We start from the raw sequence: 17,720 nt of genomic DNA, 5'->3' as shown, positions 1-17,720 counted from the left end.
TTATGTCCAGCTGTTTGACGTAAATTGTTGAGTTCCTTTTTTATATATTTTGTATGTTCTTTTTCACGTGGAGCCCTAGATAGGGTCACTATTCTGCTAGTGATTTGGTCGGGGGACAAAAAGTGGGGTTTTCAAACGAGCGGAGCACTTCCCCCTAGCTTTCTAAGTAGGCTCCAAGATTGTTTGATCGATCTGTTAAAGTCCATTTTCTCCGTGGTTTTTATCCATTTATCTCTCCGGGCTTCATTTAATGTTTGCAGTAGGTCATTAGCTACATCTGGGTCACCATTCTCTATATAGTCATTGTAGAGTTCTTCACATTCATTATTCCAGCCTGGGATATACTCTTTGCGGTAACCTCTTGGTATATCACTGCACCTACAAATCTATCGTAGCTTTCCGGTATGGCTGGAACCCGTCTTATAGTTTTATCAAGTTCAGTAGAGAATTTTTGACAGTCTGCCTTCTGAAAATTCAATCTTGGTCTGGGAGTGGATCGGACTATCGGGACCTGGATGCCTACTTCATATATTATTGGATGATGTTGGCTGTGTGAGAAATTCTTCAGGACTTTTCTTGTAACATTGACAGGTTAATTTTGAGAGTTTTGGGTTGAGAAACAGAGGTCTGGGTTGTATTCCTTTCTCCACGCTGCGGATCTAAATGTTCCCCTGTCTTTTGCATTAAATATTAGACTAAGGTTGTTTTCTTCTGCCCACTCTACAAGTGCTTCGCCGTTCTGCTCATTGCTGTGATATTTCCACATCGTATGATGGCTATTAAAATCTCCCATATAAACTGCCGGATGGTAAAGATGAGGCAGTACTTCTGGAGGCCACTGGGTTTCTGGGGTCGTTACTGACAGGTTTTACTGTACTACACTACTACTACACTTCTACTACTTCTAATAAACACTACATACAGTAGGAAAAATGAAAGAATACCCATGAACGAACATATAAAACACGCTGTATTTTCCTGTCACCGTGTCACACAAAAAATTGGCCAGCGCAAGTACATGTAATAATTATTGTTACATGTACTTGCACTGGACAATTTTCTTTGTGACACGGTGACAGGAAAATACAGCGTGTTTTATATGTTCGTTCATGGGTATTCTTTAATTTTTCCGACTGTATCTTTACCCTACATTAATGGATTCTACGAACAAAATGTCGAAAATGTTGACAAAATATGACATCAATGTTGGACATAAATCATCTAAAATATCCGTAAAATATTTTTCTCAAAATTTAAACCCAAAGTCCCAAAGCTTAGCAGTCAGATGTTGTTTACAAAGTAAGTAAATTGTAAATACATACTGCAATTCAACATACATGGGGCAAACACACCAATACCTACAAAGAAGGGTTGTTGAGCACAAACATTGTGTACAAACAAACAAAGTAAACACCACAAACTAACCATGGTTTTGATTATTAAAATATATAGATTTTGGAAAAAGAACATAATTATAGCAAAAGATGTATGTATATTTGAGATGAGTTACAAAAATGAATACCAAAATGCACCAATAATAAGACTGATATTAAGGATCTCTCCAATATATATCACATTTTGATAAATTATAATATATCTATAACATGACCTGGACTGAAGGAATCCAGTCGCAAATACGAGAGAGAAGACTATTGAATGTCGGAAGATAGCGCAGAATGTTTTTAAACTGAGATGTGCACAGATTTAAATTCAAGTGATTTTTATTTAAAGACGTTTGCAAATCTCTTTAAACATTTTACATGCAAGAACTTTTCTACTTTGCATTCCCTCTGCATGGAAGTGTAGTATGTAAGTAGAGTAGTTTAAATTCCGTGAGAGTTTTTTGAATAAATTTATATAACAAGTATCCAAAAAGTTTTTATTTTATTTAAGTATTGGTTTTACAATTTGGTATTAAGAGGAAACAGTAGCGATCAACAGGTAGCAAAAACGCGTTCCAAGATTGCGGCTGTAATTTTGAATATTTTTTCGAGATATTTGGCACACGTATTCGTAATATAATAAAGAATGGCGGTACAAAGCCTAATTTGAAAAATATACTAATATGTGGAAATTACTCTGTAATTAAATACAATATTAAAAAAACGAGCCTGTACCGCCATTAAGAAGAACAAAAAAATACACTTTCTTAAAATAAACTTTTTTATCCGATGCCTAGATTTTGTGTCATTTTGGAACTACTAAAATTTTTTATTTCATTGGTAGTTCCAAAATGACACAAAATCTAGGCATCGGATAAAAAAGTTTATTTGAAGAAAGTGTATTTTTTTGTTCTTCTTAATGGCGGTACAGGCTTGTTTTTTTAATATTGTATTTAATGACAGAGTAATTTCCACATATTAATATATTTTTCAAATTGGGCTCTGTACCGCCATTCTTTATTATATTACGAATACGTGTGCCAAATATCTCAAAAGAATATTCAAAATTATAGCCGCAATCTTGGAAAGCGTTTTTGCTACCTGTTGATCGCTACTGTTTCCTCTTAGGCACAAAACTGAGAAAATGGCAAAATATCTTTCAAGTGCAGTGATTCTATTAAAATCAGTGTGACAGACATATATCAATCAACAGACAGAATAGGAGATATTTCTTGTGATTTTTTATTTTTTTTTTGCCCTTAATGTAAAAAATTAGTAATCCATATAAAGAACGTTTCATTAAGAATGTCCAATCTCTGTGTTGTAGATTCTATACCTCAAAATATTAAGATTTAATCAAATCACTCAAATAAAATATGGCTCCTAACTGATTTATGTTTTTATTTTATTTTTCAATTTTTCAATTTTTATATAAAACACCCTGTAACTCAGTAAGGATCCACATTTTATTTAAGTGATTTGGATTAAATCTTAATACATATTTCGAGCCCAAGAATGTACAGTAAAAATATTTACAATTATTGATGAAACACCCTGTATACTAATCAATCTCTCGCTGTGCCCATATGATCGATATTGACTAATAATATTCTCTCACTTTTAAGTCGGGTAAACAGTGATTTGCATTGAGAAAAATTAAACATATGATATTTTCTTTTGGTATATGCAAACTACCTCTCTTATAAATTTATCCAATACAGAGACAGAAAATTCTCTATAGATTGGAATGGAGAATCACAGGCCGATAAATAGCGGACTATGGGAGAATCTACAACATACATTCATCACCTGCCCGCTTCTTCTTCAGCCTGTTTGTATCCACTCCTGGACAAAGGCCTCCGCATGAGTTCTCACCTATTTTTTGTTTTGTGCTATTTGGTGCTAGTTTCTCCACAACTTTTGCTTTGATGTCTTCTAGCCATCGTTTTGTGGTCTTGCTCTACTACGACTGTGTTTGCGTTTGCGTGGTCTCCAATGTACAATCCCAGATAGCAGAAGTACGTTTTATGGACATCCAATGGACGTACATCTGTGTACATTGAAACGTGCAATGGACGTACATCTGTGTACATTGGAACGTCCAATGGACGTCCCGCTAAGGGACATCCGATGGACGTCCAACGAACGTCCAGAGTTCACAAAATTGGACGTCCATAGAACGTCCGCAACAAACGTACAGTGTACGTTGTTGGAGCTTTCAGTGTACGCCTTATGCACATTCAATGTACGTCTTATGTACATTTTTAGCCCATTTTTCACAAAGCAATCTAGTATCTATAATTTTGTGAATACATAGCAAAAAGGCTTTATAGGAAATAGTTCCTTTAATACTAAAACTTATACATTAAAATATTACACCAGAGACGTTTTTTATTTTTCTTTACTATAACAACTTTATTAGAATATATAGATACTTTATTATAGGAACTTCATTAATGCACGACTGAACTTGCACGATAAATAGCAAACACAAAGGTATTATCACAGGATGTATTATATTGTATGTAATAATTTAATAAAAACGAAAGTCATTTAATGGCGGCGTATGCAGCAGCATGCACATAGAAAAATTGTTTAGTTTAGGAGCATGACATGAAGATGAAGTCATGAAGATACGTCGCGCCGGGCCAGTTGGTAACATGGTAACTAAAACGACATTCGATGGCGGACAAATATTGCAAGGCGGGAAACTTAACAGTTACAAATGCACATTTAAAATTTAAACTGGTAGTGTATAATTCTTGTAAGGTCTATAATTACCGATGTAGCTCTGTTATACTGAAATAGTTTACGATCATTGTATCGTCGTCCAATATTATTATATAGGTTTAATTAAAATAATTTTAGTGGTTCAGTGTGTTTTAATTCGAAGATGAAAAAATATGTTACTACATTTATTGGAAGCTATTAATAATATTGCTTTGATTAAAACAAGAAGCTAATAATTACTCATAATAATAATCGCGTTTTGTGTAAAATCTCCATGGACCACAAATGGATGTCCAATGTACGTTGAAATCAAACGTCCAATGGACGTCGCGTAATGTACGTACATAGTACGTCCAGTTTTGGTCCATTGACGTTGGGACTTTAAATATACGTTACATGGACGTCCATCGGACGTTGTGTGCTAAATGGGATGTTTCTCGTCCACCTGTTGTTGTTTTCTTACGCGTCGTCAATAAAATAAGGAAATGCAGCTTTAGATTTAATTCGATTTGGGGCCACCACCATCGGCTGACCAAGGTTTCTACTTTCCAGCGTCTTCGGGATACACCACAGGCGGCTCTGAAGACACTAAAAAGCAGAAACATATGTCAGCCGATGGTGGTGGCTCCGAATCGAATTTAATCTAAAGCTGTCTTTCCTTATCCGATACAATCCATTATTATCTAATAAATATTTTTTTCTTTATTTAAAAAAAAATTTAAAACTAATTTTAATGCCGCCAAAGAAGTGTAACTTCTTGCGTGCGTGCATAAGGACACATATTCTTTTTTTTTATTTTCAAACTTGCTTCATTCTTTTCTCTTATTTTTTAACATTAAAAAACGATTTTTTATTTATAATTTTTTTTATTTTTCAACATTTGTTGTATTTCTTCTAAAGTTTTCCCCTTGGTCTCCGGAACAATCCAGAACGATGCCAAAGAAGCCAGGAAATTAAAGGCAGCAAATAGAAGAAATGGGCCAAATAATCCTGTGTATGTAAAAAGATAATAAAAAATATTATTAACTGTAATACCAGTGAGACCAAAACTTGATGTAACTATAGCAACTGCCTTTGTCTTGACACTCGCTGAAAAAAGTTCCCCTAACATTAAAGGCGGCACAGTTCCTAAGCCAAACGAACAAAATAGTAGGTATAGTACCAAACCTACCAATGGAAACCATTGAATTGATTCTAGATTCACGTCTGTATAATAATCGCTTATTAAAAAAAATGCTGCTTCAAAACTTAACACTATAGCTGCCAGGAATGTAGAAAACATAAATGCTCTTCTTCTGCCCAATTTGTTTGACAATAAGGAGGAACACGTATGGCTAATACAACTTACTGCTGTATAAATTATAGCAGATATCTTAGGATCAACGTTAGTACCAGATTTTATAAATATAAATTGAGTGTATGCAGCAAACGTCATCATACCACCCCATAGTTGAGAATTCCTTAAGAAAAATGCTGCAAATAGAGCTTTCCTGTTTGTTCTTATGGCGAATAAGTCTTTCCATGATCCTGACTCAGACAGCTGACGTTGAACTGCTGCTTCAATAGCTTTAAACTCTTCTTCAATGTCGGTCTTTTGTCTAAGTCTTCTAAGGTTTTGTTTTGCTTCTTCATGTCTACCTTTAGCTATGCAGAAATATGGAGAGTTTGGCATAAAAGGAAAGATCGCCAGCAGCAAAACCGGAATAAACACAGAAATTAAAGAAGTAGTTTTTACACTAAGGTAAGCGCCTAGAATGTTGACTAAACACTGACCAGTAAATAGAGAGCAGATGAAGGCATTGCCCCAAAGACCTCTTATTTTAGGGGTTGCTATTTCTCCAATGTATACAGGAAGACAAGATAATACTAGTGCATCAGCACAACCAACCAATAACCTAGCACCATACAGTCCATACAAGTTAGTAACATAAGCTTTGATTAACCAGACTGCGATGTACGGTATTGATGACAAGATGATGGCTTTTTTTGTTCCGATGCGATTGACCAGAGGTATAAATAAGGGTGTGAGAACCACCACTCCTACAATACTGAATACTGCAAAGAATGAGGCTTGTTGTTCGGTTATATCGTAGTTTATTTTATCTTCTACTATTTTCAGTAAGAATGGTGATGGCCAGGCTACAAACATTCCACATGTTAATCCCCCAAGTGATCCTAAAAATAATAAATGCTTATAAATATATAAACTGTAAAATATTCAAGAAATTTTTTAAAATATAAGATATATTTAAAATTTAAGACCTTTCTTCCATATCTACTAGATCTACATATAATCATAATGAATCGTGATTAAGAGGATGGGTACGAACTTTCGGCTTCAATGCTATTTAAAAGTGATTCATTTTTTTCGAATTCTGAGAAAACTAATAAGTATTTTTGAAAAATTTAAACGCAAAATGAAAGATTACGTTATTACCGAGGGCCGAAAGTCACTGAAAACTTCTATGTTTATTTTAATAAGTTATAGGTGTGAAAAACTTAGAGAGAATTTATTGTGATTTTAAATTTCAAATATCTCATTCAAAAGAAACTTTTTATTCATTATGAGGGACTTTCGGCCCTCGGTAATAAAGGAATCTTTCATTCTGCGTTTAAATTTTTCAAAAATATTTATTAGTTTTCTCAGGATTCGAAAAAAATGATTATATTTAAATACATTGAAAATTTTGACAGACGTCAAAATGTTCCTTTCCTCTTAATAGTCAAAAAATTGTACGATTTGCGATGATAGTAAGATAGTTAAAACAAATTAAAAGAAAGCATGATAAAGAAAATTCAAAATCAATAAAACTCCAGTGCAAGTACATAATTAAACTGTTATTTACATTATGATTTACTAAAGTAAGTTAGTTCGTGTAACCTAGCAAAGGTCTACTGTTACCTGAAGCGTAAGCGCCCCTGGCATGAATATCAACAACTTCAAACGTAGCACGGACACGCAGATGACAGAGCGAAAGCGGCCAAACACAGAAACGTAGACATAGCAGTGACCAACCTGCAAACAGCGTTAGAAGACATCGAGGAATGGAGTATAAAGTGGAAGATAGCCATCAACTCCGAGAAAACGCAAGCGGTATTACACAAGAAAGGTAGACAACAGCCAGAAGAACAACTGACGGTGCAGAGCACCCCCATCGAGTGGAAAGACGAAGCCAAATACCTAGGAGTCATCATGGACAAAGGATTAACCTTCAAGAAACACGTAGAAGCCACAGTCCAAAAAACCAACATGGCAAGAGCAATATTAAGAGGACTCACAGGAAAGAAAAGTAAACTAAGACTGAAAACTAAAATAAGGCTTATAAATAGTATAATACTTCCGATACTAACGTACGCATCTCTCGCATGGGGACACGTGTGTGATACAACAAAAAAAAGATAAAGGCGGTCCACAACAACAGCCTAAGAGAAGCAGCCAAAGTCCCAAAATACGTAGCCGAACGATTCCTCTTCAGAGAATTACAGCAAGTTAGAGTCACGGAGATGATGACAGACAAGGTCAGGGAAAAATTTGCAGAACTGGAGCACCATCCAAGCCCAATACTGCGAGAGATGCTAAAGTACGACGCTTTCCACCGGTGGAAGCACAAACGTCCTAAACAACAAATAGTGTAAAGTGGGATAAGACAAGAAAAATAAGTGATAACAGTGAACGGTTCGTAGCTCGAAAACAACAAGTGCCGAAGAAAAACGTAACACAAACGTAGGTCCAATACCACGATCACCTTAAGGTAAGACAAATATAAAAAATATCTAAAAAAGGCGTAAGCCACCAAAAAAATCATAAAAAACAAAAAAATCACAAAATTCTTGAGTTCCAAGCCGATGGACTGAGCTCAGTGGGGCTTGGTACAATGACTTGGGGCCGAAGCAAGCAATTTTAGTTGCGCGGATAAGTAATTAAGAAGATAAAGGCATAGAGCGCTTCACGCTGGCCTAGTTTTTTGCATTCGATTAGGGTACCACATGGAATCTTATTACCCAGGATTCCATTGTGAAGAGCATTTGGCTACGATAGTTGTGCCCCCATCGCGCATCAGCGTGCTATAGGGGGAAAGGGATTGCCTGGGACATTGGAGCGAGGTGGGGTGATCCCTGTTTTTACTCGGGTCAAAACACCTCGCCCCAATGAATTGTTACACCCGAATGTACTTTTTCAATATTGTGGACATCTCCCACAGGTCGGGTTGAATCAAATTGCTTGCTGCTTGCTTGCGTAGCACGGACTGACGGCGTTGCGTGCCCTTCGAAACACGGTGGCGGCTCAATTCGTGAAGTACAGTGCAGAATAATTACCACCAACTAACCTTTTCATCAGTGTGGTGTGATGAGAGAAATTAAGATTGTTATATATGTATCAGAAAGATTAATAAATATTGAATAATATCAAATATTATTTAATTATGAACTAGCTCAAGATTGTGTAATATCGAGTAAGTAACTTTATCATTATTTTTTTTTTAATGAAGTTTGTTCAAAAAAACAAACGGTTAGCGGGTAGGAACTGCTTTGGAGTCCCTTGGATTCCATTGGATAGTTATATCAGGTAAAGTGAATCAATCCTTGCCCTCCGCAGATTCCCGGAGTTTCTTGACCCAGGAAGCTAGCACCTGCTAAGGGTCCTTTATTCAGGGTCACGGATGAAGTTCAGAACGGCATCCAAGGCGACGAAGGATACTTTCGGTACGGCGAAGGTGGCGGTGTTGGCAACTCTTGATTTTCAGGGTAGATGGGACTCTCTAGCTGTAGTGGAAGCAACTCGCATAGGAGAAGGATACTCCTATCTCCAACGCAATGGAGGACGTGGAACCAAGAAAGAGCCAACGCAATAAACAGAATAATTCTGAGCTGGTCTCAGTCAAGACAAAAAAAAAACAAAAGATAGAAAACCATTACGAAAAATCATTAAATCTATACCTAAGGTAGAAGAGGTTGCAGATTAGTAATTAAGTACCTTTTCCAATTAATAAGAAAATGGAGTTAGCCACAAAATTAACTTAACAATGATTTACTTACCAACAAGCATAACGAATATTTGAAACAACTCATTTTCTTTAGGTTCCTTGGTCTTTAGATTGGTAATAACAGATTTTGACTTCATAATATATATTTTTAAAACTTATCATCTACATACTGCATTAAATATTATTATGTTATTTTGTTAACATATTATTTTGTTTGACTGATATTCAACAATTACATAAGTTACAATCTTTTATCTTTACAGTCACAATTACATAGATTTAATTGTTTAGTTTAGTTTGAGTATCAAACACGATCTGGATTTCGTTTTTTGATAACATTAGCTTAGTATATAAGTTGATTTGATAAGACATTAGTGCATTTCCCAATGATTATGAATAGATTAAGTTTTTACCAGATATACAATGTGTTCCAAGAAGTTTTATACATTGAAGGAAAAGCTAAAAGTATAGCTCTTATTTTTTAAGTGCCGTCTGCCAGTCGGAGTTTGGATATCATCATCACTATATTTACTATATCTACTGCTGCTCTGAAGAGTTCTACATAACTGCATTTAAACCAGTCCCTTAAATTCTTTAACTGGGGCACTCTTCTTCTTCTTATATGCCTTCCTTCAGTTATCTTTCCCTGTATTATAAGTCTTAGCATTTCATATCGCTGTCCCCTCATTACGTGCCCCAGATATTGTAACTTTCTTATTTTTTAAATTTTTTTTGTATTTTGACAACGAGACCCGATTTGGCGAAACGTTAATAAAATTATTTTTTCAATTTAATTGTGACTTATTTCCCATCTAAATAGTTAATCATAAAAATGCCACAAGGAAATAGTTTCAGAACGACATTTCTTATTTTTATTGTGTTTATTATTTCGTATTCTTTATCCACTTCTTGCAATACTTCCGTGTTAGTTTTCTTCTGTGTCCATGCTTTTCTAAGAATTCTTCTGTAACACTACATTTCAAAGGACTGTAGATTTGTGTGTTCTTGCTTCAATGTCCAGCTTTCAAGTCCATTTAATCTAAGGTCTTTATTGCAGATAATTGTTTTCATTTTTACAAACGGATTTCTTGTTATTTCTATCGTGTGCCCTTATTTCTGTTGTTTGATCATTATTGTCTGAAATTCATGTTGCCAGATATTTATATTTTTCAACCCTTTCTCGTGGTACAAATGTATGTTTGTTTTTATATTTGTTTTTTTTTTGTTATTAACAAATATTTGGTCTTTTTTATATTTATCTTTAGTTCACATTTTTCACAGAAACTGTTTATTTTCTTTTCCCATTTGTATTTTTCAGTATTCCCGATGTACCGGTAATATCTTCTGTCGTACGTACAATGGGCAAGGATATTATTAACACAACTAAAGAGCGTAAATTAGAACATCTTGGTCATGTTATGAGAAATAAACAGAGGTATGGCTTGTTTCAACTTGTTCTCTAGGTCAAAGTATTTGGAAAGGAGAGGGGAGAAAAACAATAATAACTGAATCTGCAGAGGAAACTGTCGGAATAGCCAAAGGGCAAAGAAATGCGGAATGGTATGATGATGAATGCAGAACTGCGGTAGAGTTACAAAGGCAAGCTAGGCTTAACCAACTTCAAAGAAACACAAGAAATAGCAGAGAAATTTATAACGAACAGAAAATACAAGCGACCAGAATATGCAGAAGAAAAAAGAGAGGCTTTGGAAAAACAAGTACAAGAAATCCTAGAACATAATAACAGACACGAGAGCAGAAAATTCTATAAAAGAATAAAAGAAAGCACACAGTCATTTAGACCATAATTGACAATTTGCAAAGACAAGGACGAAGAACTACTAACAGAGAAACAAAAAATTATAATGAGATGGAAAGAATACTTTGAGGAAAACCTAAATGCAGACAATGGAAATGATCAGAACGAGACAATATATTTTACGGCGGAGCAGCACATTGAAAATCCGAGTTCTGAAGAAATAGTTCAAATAATAAAGAAACTAAAAAACAGTAAAGCGCCAGGAACAGATGGAGTTTCGGCAGAATTGTTGAAATATGGAGGACCCGAACTCTGGAGAAGAATCCATTACCTGATAAAGTTGGTATGGGCCAAGAAGCAAATGCCGGATGAGTGGCAGTTGGTCTTATACCGCCAATACATAAAAAAGGAGATAAGAGGGAATGCCAGAATTACATTTCTAAATGTAATATAGAAAATCCTTTCTGGCATTATCTACACCAGATTGTCAGAATACTCCGAAAATATAATTGGTGATTATCAAAATGGATTCAGACCAAATAGAGCCACTACAGACAACATATTCTTACTTAGAACAATACAAGAGAAAGCTTATGAATACGACATAGAACTATATAATGCATATAGACTTTAAACAAGCTTTTGATACTGTGAAAAGAGACAAAATGCTGGACGACCTCCGAAATCTAGGTATACCAAAAAATATAGCAGCCTCATAAAAATGACGTTGCAGGGTTTAAAAGCACTCTTCAGAAAAACCAATATAACCGGCCATATAAACACCAAAACAGTACAAAATACAAATTACTGCATACGCAGACGATGTCGCCATTATTAGTAGAAGCAAGACACGACTAATAGAGACGTTCAAGGAAATTGATCCTGAAGCTCCAAAAAGAGGGCTTAAAATAAATAAAACAAAAACTAAGTACATGACTATCAAAAGAACACCTGAGATTGAAAATAATTTAACAATAGACAACTATAATATTGAACGTGTGGATGCCTTCATATATCTGGGCACAGAAATAAATCAGAAGAATTCCGTAAGTAGCGAAATTAATGCACGTATTTCCAGTGGAAATCGTACATATTATGCTAATAAAAGATTGGTGACATCGAAATTTTTAGACTAAAGAACCAAAATGACTATCTACAGAACTTTGATTAGACCCGTAGTAACCTATATTTGTGAAACCTGGGTAATGACGAAAAGGATGAAGCCCAACTCAGGACATTCGAGAGAAAGATACTGAGAAAAGTATATTGCCCGGTCCAAGAGGAAGACGGTACATGGAGAATCAGGAGAAACGACGAAGTTAATGAACTGAATGAAGGGTATGACATTGTAAAATTTGTGAAAAGTCAAAGACTGTCATGGCTGGGACATGTTCAGCGACAAGAAGACATAAAAACGACAAAGAAGATGTTACAGCGGAAGCCGGTAGGAAGGCGGAAGAAAGGAAGGCCTAGGACGAGGTGGTTGGATGACGTAGAAGACCACCTGAAAACCATGAATATAAGACAATGGAGAAGAAGGGCCCAAGAGAGATCTGAATGGAAGGACATAGCCAGACAGGTAAAGACCCATCCAGGGATATGATGCCAAAAGAAGAAGAAGAAGAAGAAGAAGAAGCAGGAGAAAAAGAAGGGGAGAGAAAAAATACCTTGTCTTCAAAACCTGACAGATGGGTTCAATACGTCTACAAGCGGACTCTTCTGCTGCAAGCAAAGGATGGCCATTGTGCTTGCTATAACATCGGGAATGGATAGGCACAGTAAGAAAAAACACAGTTATGATTCTAATAATGTTGGTGAAGATGAAGTTTCTGTTTAGAATTTACGATTTACTACTTGGTACTAAAATCTGTAATATCAAAAGCCATGTGTTTTCTACGTTAATGTATGGAATAGAGGCTTGGTCAATTTCTGAAGCTTCTTCATGAAAGCTCGAGGTGTTCAAGATGTGGTGTTAGAATTACAGGCACATCTCAATAATTTCATTGGAGGATCTTGTGACAAATATGGATTTCCTACGTACAATGGGAGAGAAATATGATATCATTAACACAATCAAAGAGCGCAAATTAGAATATCTTGGCCATGTTATGATAAATAAAAATAAACACATATATGGCTTGTTACAACTTATTCTTCATGGCAAAGTATTTGGAAAGGAGAGGGGAGAAGAAGAATAGTGTGTCTTCCGAACCTGAGAAAACGGTTCAATACGTCTTCAACCGGACTCCCCTGAATAGTTACAAGCAAAGAATTGCCATGCTGATCGCCAACATCTGGAATGGATGGGCACGGTAAGAAGAATCAGATCAATCAAAACGGGAACTGGTGTATGTTTTCAAAGACTGATAGTGTGTAAATAAATTTATTAAAATCAGCTAAGTGCTTTCAGCATCTTTAATACCATCATCAGAGCTATCCTATAAAAAGACTAAGTTGAAAAATCTTATTCATAAAAAATTATAAAGTGAAACTTACGTCTTATAATTGTAACTACCTCAAATGAAGAGAAAACTTTGAACAAACACATTCTAATATTAAAAATTAACCCAGAGATTTAACCACTGGTCAGGGCAAAAACCCTAAAATGTATAAAATAATCACATTTAATGTGTTTTAAAAAATGGCTACCATTTTTACAATCAACAGCTGTTACTGACAATATGCAAAGACGACAGGATGCGGACGGAAACAAAAGTTCCTAGCGGCATCTATGTTATTAAAATTAATTAAAAATTTGAAAATGACTAAGTTGTCATATTATGTAGGTTAAATTGGTTTGAAGTTAGCAGTTAATATGAAATTAAGTTAAATTTAAATAACAATCGTTAAGTTTAAAGTAAAAAGTTAAATGTGAAAATTATCAAAATTATCAAAGTGTTATTAAACTATTAAAAAACAAAACAAAACGGTCAGTTCTGACCAAATATAGAAGTGATATAGATGAAAAAACCCAAGGAGATGTACCGTTGGACAAGCTGAGAGTTCCAAAGCTGTTTCTTTAAGAACGATATTATTATTAAATTAAGCCAAATCGAAAATATTTACTTATTTGTAATCAATGAAAGATCTGTATTTGTAATCTTTCATTGATTACAAATAAGTAAATATTTTCAATTTGGCTTAATTTAATAATAATAAGAAACAGCTTTGGAACTATCAGTTTGTCCAACGGTACATCTCCTTGGGTTTTTTCATCTATCTCACTTCTATATTTGGTCAGAGCTGACTGTTTTGTTTTGTTTTTTAATGATTTAATAATACTTTGATAATTTTGATAATTTTCACATATAACTTTTTACTTTAAATTTAACGATTGTTATTTAAATTTAACTTAATTTCATATTAACTCCTAATTTCAAACCAATTTAACCTACATAATATGACAACACTTAGTCATTTTCAAATTTTTAATTAATTTTAATAACATAGATGCCGCTAGGACCTTTTGTTTCCGTCCACATCCTGTCGTCTTTGCATATTGTCAGTAACAGCTGTTGATTGGAAAAATGGTAGCCATTTTTTAAAACACATTAAATGTGATTATTTTATACATTTAAGGGTTTTTGCCCTGACCAGTGGTTAGATCCCTGGGTTAATTTTTAATATTTGAATGTGTTTGTTCAAAGTTTTCTCTTCATTTGAGGTAGTTACAATTATAAGACGTAAGTTTCACTTTATATTTTTTTATGAATAAGATTTCTCAACTTAGTCTTGTTATAGGATAGCTCTGATGATGGCATTAAAGATGCTGAAAGTACTTAGCTGATTTTAATAAATTTATTTACACACTATCTGTCTTTGAAAAATACACCCGTTCCCGTTTTGATTTATATAGAAGTGTGTACAAGTCAAACAGTCTGTTTCTATTCAGAATCAGATCGTTCTAATCATGCTAAAATAAAACAAGACCTATTATAAAAATAATCTTTATTTTACATATCATTTAAAAACTGTTGAATTTCATCTAGAGTCTTTCCTTTAGTTTCAGGTACAACGAAGTATGCAATAAAAGTAAACACAATATTACAAAAACCAAACAGGTAAAAAGGTCCATACAGACCAGTAGCAGAATTTAAGTAATAGAAGATGTTATTTGTTATCATTATACTGGCTGCAAATGTACAAGTCAGTACACTAATACCTTTAGGTTTAATACTGGTTGCAAACAGCTCACCCAACATTAATGTTGGTATAATTCCAACTCCAAATGAGGAAACTACTACAAAAAGAATCATGCCCACTAAAGGATACCACTTATAGGATTCCAAGTTGATTTCTGGATGTACGGTATCTAAGTAAAAATATGTAGCTTCCGATAAAACTACAAGTCCTGCCAGGAATATTGATATCATATACGCTTGTCTTCTTCCCATTTTATTGGATAAATATGCTGCACAGGAATACATAATAACAGTGACCCCTGTATAGATTATAGCTGACATTTGAGGACTTATATTCCCTCCTGCTTTAGCAAAAATAAATTGGGTGTATGCTGCAAACACATAAACACCTGTAAGTAGTTGTGATATTCTCAGGAATACACCAGCAGTTAATGCTTTCCTGTTGGCTTTGATTCTTAGAAGATCTCCCCAGGAACCACTTTCTTGCTTTTCAACAGAAGACTTCATATTCTCAAATTCAGATTCTACGTCTTCCTTACATCTCAACCACCTTAAACTAGATTTTGCTTCTTCCTGTCTGTTTCGCATTATTAAATAATACGGAGATTCAGGCATAAAACTAAAAATTATTAAAAATATGACTGGTATTGCTAGACCAATATAAGATGTCACTTGTACATTGCAATAACTTCCAATAATGTTCATTCCACATTGTCCTAGAAAGACAGCAATTATAAAAGAGTTTCCCCATATTCCTCGTATTTTAGGTGTCGCGATCTCTCCTATGTAGACAGGAAGGGCAGCAAACACTATCGCGTCTCCAGCTCCTGCAAGAAACCTCGCCAAATACAGTAACCATATATTTGTACATACAGCTTTTAAAACAAAGCTTGTAATATAAGGAATAGTAGATAAGTTAAGAAGAGTTTTTCTGCCAATGATTTGCGCAATTGACACCAATAAAATGGGTAATGTTAGCATTCCAGCTGCGTGTACGATAGTAAAATAGGAGGCTTCATTTTCAGATATGTTGTAATGTACCTTGTCTTGAGTAATCTTAAGTAAAAAAGGTGAAGGCCAAGCATAGAGCAGTCCACTGGTAAATGCAACAAATGATCCTACAAAAAAACCATTTTTATTTAGACAAGAAGGTTGTCAAATTACACAAATTAGAACTAAATAACCTAAAACTAAAATTATGGTCCAGTCGGCATGTGATTTGACCTAAATTGTATTGTTCTAACATTAGGGGAATCAATATAAACTAACAGGCGGAATAGGCGAAATTTTCTAATCATTTTAGGCACGATAAGAGTTCTTAACTTAAATAGTAGAAGCTAAAAGAAAAACGATGAGCACACTTTTTAGTGGGGACACGTGCGTCGACAGTGGCACATCAAACTTTCCACTTATGGACGAGATAAATAAATTAAAGTGTACCCTCCCTCGCTGCCAGAATTAAATTTTTTTCACTTTCAAAGTTCTATGTGATTAAAAAATTAGACTCAGCGAAATATTAACCCAAATCAAAAACTTCATTTTTGATTTTTTTTTTTTAGATATGATGCAATTAATTTTATAATTTCAAAAAATTTACACGCATAATTGAGACTTTTATAAAACATATCTATTTTTATAGACCTGTAGGTTGAATGTACACAACCTCAAAAAAATTATTTGTTTTGGGAAAAACGTACCTATAATTTATTTTTGAAAATGGCTGCAGGTCTAATTTTTGTTTATTTTGTATATTTTATCAAACACTATCTTTATAAATTTTTTAAGATTTTTCTGTAATGTCAGCCAACTTCAAAAATCCAAAAAACTATTTTTTAGGGGGTTTGAACGTGTTTGTGCTATTTTTTAATGTTCTTCTAGAGGACTCAGTTACTTCAATTTACATTATAACATATAAAAAAACATTGATTTGGTGTATTTTGAAGGGAAAATTTCCAAATACCCCCTAAAAACAGATATTTTCAGATTTTTTTAAAGTGACGAACCTTATGGAAAAATCTGAAAATAATTTTTTTGCACGATTGATCATTTTTGACTGTTTACCGTGACAGATTTTACGTCAGTAGGTGACATTTACTAGCAACTCGACGGTAAGTAATCCAACTCGAGGGTAAGTACTCCAACTCGACGGTAAGTAATTCACTTACCGTCGAGTTAAAAAATCTCTTAATTTTAATTTATTTTTTGAAAGAATAAAGAAAACTAACGAATTATTTATTAATATTGAAACTTCTTAGGCCTATAGCCAACATTTTTTCTCTTCAAATACGCGATCAAAGTTGAAAACTTGGAAATATCAATGCCATCATAAAGAAAAACGGTGGATTTAATCATTGAATATTCTGCCCAGAGGCTTCCAGGAGCTTTCAACTGCATATGTCTTTGAACGAAATATGCCAATAGAGTCTTTTCTTCGATTCTTAAATTCTTGCTTTCGCACCATTTTTTAAAACTTTGGTAGGTATTTTGATAACGGATTTTGGATTTTTCGGGAAAAATTGCCGAACACCCTTCTTCCCAAGCCTGTTCAATTTCTTCAAATTCACTTTCGCTCATATTTTAATTTATAATAATCAAAATTGTACTTAAAATTATAGACAACTAAATAAAAACTCAATTCTCCATTGTTGTTATGCACCCTAGTTACTACCTAACAACCAAAGTATCTATCTTGATAAAATGAATGAAACTAGTCAATATGACG

At 34.2% G+C, this 17,720-nt stretch overlaps 2 protein-coding genes across 3 annotated transcripts in view; both read right to left on the bottom strand.

The window, feature by feature from the left end:
• Positions 1 to 4,958: 4,958 nt before the first annotated feature.
• Positions 4,959 to 9,394, bottom strand: LOC126878427 (facilitated trehalose transporter Tret1-like). The gene is made up of 2 exons (XM_028291184.2): positions 9,150 to 9,394; positions 4,959 to 6,287 (listed from the first exon to the last, which is right to left on the bottom strand). The coding sequence occupies exons 1-2, from the start codon at positions 9,232 to 9,234 to the stop codon at positions 4,963 to 4,965; spliced, it is 1,410 nt and encodes a 469-aa protein (XP_028146985.2). The 5' UTR covers positions 9,235 to 9,394; the 3' UTR covers positions 4,959 to 4,962.
• Positions 9,395 to 14,787: 5,393 nt separating this feature from the next.
• LOC114340446 (facilitated trehalose transporter Tret1) overlaps positions 14,788 to 17,720 on the bottom strand; it is a 29,862-nt gene continuing 26,929 nt past the window's right edge. For both annotated transcript variants that reach the window (XM_028291185.2, XM_028291183.2), the window contains exon 2: positions 14,788 to 16,116. In XM_028291185.2, the coding sequence (XP_028146986.1) occupies positions 14,810 to 16,116 (1,307 nt within the window). In that variant the 3' untranslated portion in view covers positions 14,788 to 14,809. The remainder of the gene's footprint in view (positions 16,117 to 17,720) is intronic.

This window comes from Diabrotica virgifera, chromosome 8 (assembly GCF_917563875.1).
Source record: "Diabrotica virgifera virgifera chromosome 8, PGI_DIABVI_V3a".
NCBI lineage: Eukaryota > Metazoa > Arthropoda > Insecta > Coleoptera > Chrysomelidae > Diabrotica > Diabrotica virgifera.
Note: the sequence above shows the minus strand (reverse complement) of the source record. Positions and strands in the feature narration are given on the sequence as shown.

Excerpts from the sequence above, each read along its gene's own strand:
- LOC126878427 (XM_028291184.2), bottom strand. The coding sequence starts at position 9,234 with ATGAAGTCAAAATCTGTTATTACCAATCTAAAGACCAAGGAACCTAAA. Across the intron at positions 6,288-9,149 it reads AATATTCGTTATGCTTGTTG|GATCACTTGGGGGATTAACA; the intron begins GTAAGTAAATCA and ends TATTATTTTTAG.